The following is a 2,754-nucleotide window of genomic DNA, read 5'->3' on the forward strand; positions in this document are numbered from 1 at the left end:
AAACACATTTTGCATATATCTCTGCTCCAATATGCACTGTGAAGCCCATGTGATGCAAAATGCCACCCACAGTCAGCAAAACCTGAACACAATCAACATACCTGGTGTCATTCAGGAAACACAACGACTCATACTTGAAAACACATGTTGCAAATGATGTGACCACACCTATATAAGTCAGTCTGCTGAAGGTTCCAAATACAAATGGATGATCAAGGCAGAAGAAGAGGAGTTTGTGTCAGAGGAGGGAGAGGAGTGGGTCAAGGAGTGGGCCAGAGAGGAGCGGGTCAAGGAGTGGGCCAGAGAGGAGCGGGTCAAGGAGTGGGCCAGAGAGGAGCGGGCCGAGGAGTGGGCCAGAGAGGAGCGGGTCAAGGAGTGGGCCAGAGAGGAGCGGGCCAGAGAGGAGCGGGTCAAGGAGTGGGCCAGAGAGGAGCAGGTCAAGGAGTGGGCCAGAGAGGGCGAGAAGCAGTCCAAAGAGGAGCAGGTCAAGGAGTGGGCCAGAGAGGGCGAGAAGCAGTCCAAAGAGGAGCAGGCCAAGGAGGGAGAGGAGAAGGAGGGCAAGCAAGACAACACATTTTCATTACAGATGAAATGAGAGCAACAGTCATTGACCATGTCATTGTCCACGGCATGACAATGACCGAAGCGGGACAACGAGTCCAACCTAACCTCAGCAGATTCTCAGTGGCCACCATTATTCGGGCCTTCAGAGAACACAACAGGTACTGTATGTACTAGGTTTTTAGTCCCTACTCTACACTAGATGTTTACAGTATACAGTACTATAGTGGAGTGCACCTACATACAGACAAGTGCAATCATGGTTACAGTAAAAGTGTGTACTGCAAGGACCATTTCTGACCAAATGACTGTTTCTCTAGAGTTGAAAGATTGCCATTTGCAGGTGGGAGGCCTTCCAGATTCACACCAGCCCAAGAGGTCCTCATTGTGGATATGGTCCGTGAGAACAATATGATAAGACTACGGGAGATACAGGAGAGGATCATTGGTGACAATGTGAACTTTCAGAACATTGACAATGTCAGCCTGACAACCATAGACAGAGTCCTCAAGTGCCAGAGAGTACGCATGAAGCAGGCCTATAGGGTACCCTTTGAGCGCAACTCTGACAGAATAAAACACCTACGTCACCAGTATGTCCAAGTAAGTACAGTACAATCCATGTACACGGTGGCCTACAGTACTTTTTTTTTTTTTTTTTTTTTTTTTTTGTGCTGTATTGACTGTGTCTGAACACCTGAAAACGCTTTTTGTTTCCACAGAGGATCTTCGAGTTGGAGTCCATGGCCAGACCCCAGGAATTTATATTTGTGGATGAGGCTGGCTTCAACCTCAACAAAAGGAGGAGGAGAGGCCGTAACATCATAGGATGGAGAGCTATCGTTGATGTGCCGGGCCAACGTGGAGGAAACATCACTCTCTGCGCTGCCATGAGTTCTAGAGGGCTTCTCCACCGGCATGCTGAACTTGGTGCCTACAACACTGAGCGTCTCCTAACCTTCCTAGGAGAGCTCAGAGATGTTTTGCATAACAATGATTTGTTTTTGATGAGGTCCTGTGGACCGACCCAGCCCGACGACGTGATGCCGCCCAATGATTTCAGTGTCAACATACAACATACTGTGTCAATTTACAATTTACAGAAATCGCACCCTGAACATTGTTTTGGATTGTTACTGTACTGTATCTATTGTGTGTAATGGATCCTCCATGGAGGTTATAGTACTCATTTCTGCATTGAGTTGTGATATTACTGCATTTTCTGCATTATTCATTATTTCTATAGTCTATAGTAAATGCCCAATACTTGAGAATAAATAAGGGTTGCTCAAATGCATCCTGGCAGTTGTGAAACTGTAAAAAGAACACACTTCTCACACTTTGAAAATTATGTTTCCAATATTTCTGGTAATGTGGTTAATGATGCTCAGTAGTGTGTACATTTTTGCAGGCCTTGAGCGGTATTGTGGTGTCAAAGTTTGCTTTTGAGCATATGAGCAACTGTTTTGGTGTGATGGGTTGGTGTTGAACATATGAGCAACTGTTTTGGTGGGATGGGTTGGTGTTGAACATATGAGCAACTGTTTTGGTGTGATGGGTTGGTTTTGAAAAAAGACTGCGGTTGTGTGTATGTGTGACGCGCGGGTCGTGGCGAGGAACGAGACACGGAATCCCTCTTGCAACTGACGTCACTTTTATTCTTTAATGTGTATTGCACAATAGCGCACGATAAACATTCAAAACATACAACGCGACGTGCAGACTTTAGACAACGACGAGCACAGGACACTGCGCGAGCGCACATTAAATAGACGAACCACATCAGCCCCACGTGATTACGAGACGATTCACAGGTGAGACACATTATTCACTCGACATAGCCATCCCCACGGAGTTCCCACTGACGCAGACAAAGCACGTGGACTACGTATACACACGCCCAAAGGGGAGGGGCCGGGGTCCTCAACGTGACAGATGCCCCCTCCAAGGGCACTACCCGTCCCGGGGTGCCAACAGGACCGAGTGCCCCGAACCCACGACGATGGGCGGATCCGACGCGCTCAGTCCTGCGTCTGGGAGGTGACTGCTCTTGGCGAAGCGTCCGTCCCGAATCGCCTAGCACACCCTCCCTGGGAAGACCGGGGAGAAAACGTTAGACACATTAAACGGCACATTCACAAACATACACACAGGAACAGTAACACATAGAGGAACAAAAGGGAAAAACGGGTT

The 2,754-nt window shown here is 47.9% G+C and overlaps 1 protein-coding gene across 1 annotated transcript; it reads left to right on the top strand.

Moving 5' to 3' along the window:
• The first annotated feature begins 208 nt into the window (after positions 1-208).
• On the top strand, positions 209-1,721 carry LOC143488708 (uncharacterized). Its single transcript, XM_076987558.1, has 4 exons — positions 209-506; positions 587-722; positions 882-1,164; positions 1,284-1,721. The coding sequence occupies exons 1-4, from the start codon at positions 209-211 to the stop codon at positions 1,719-1,721; spliced, it is 1,155 nt and encodes a 384-aa protein (XP_076843673.1).
• The last annotated feature ends 1,033 nt before the right edge of the window (positions 1,722-2,754 follow it).

The sequence above is a fragment of the Brachyhypopomus gauderio genome, unplaced genomic scaffold, assembly GCF_052324685.1.
Source record: "Brachyhypopomus gauderio isolate BG-103 unplaced genomic scaffold, BGAUD_0.2 sc54, whole genome shotgun sequence".
In the NCBI taxonomy this organism is placed as follows: Eukaryota; Metazoa; Chordata; class Actinopteri; order Gymnotiformes; family Hypopomidae; genus Brachyhypopomus; species Brachyhypopomus gauderio.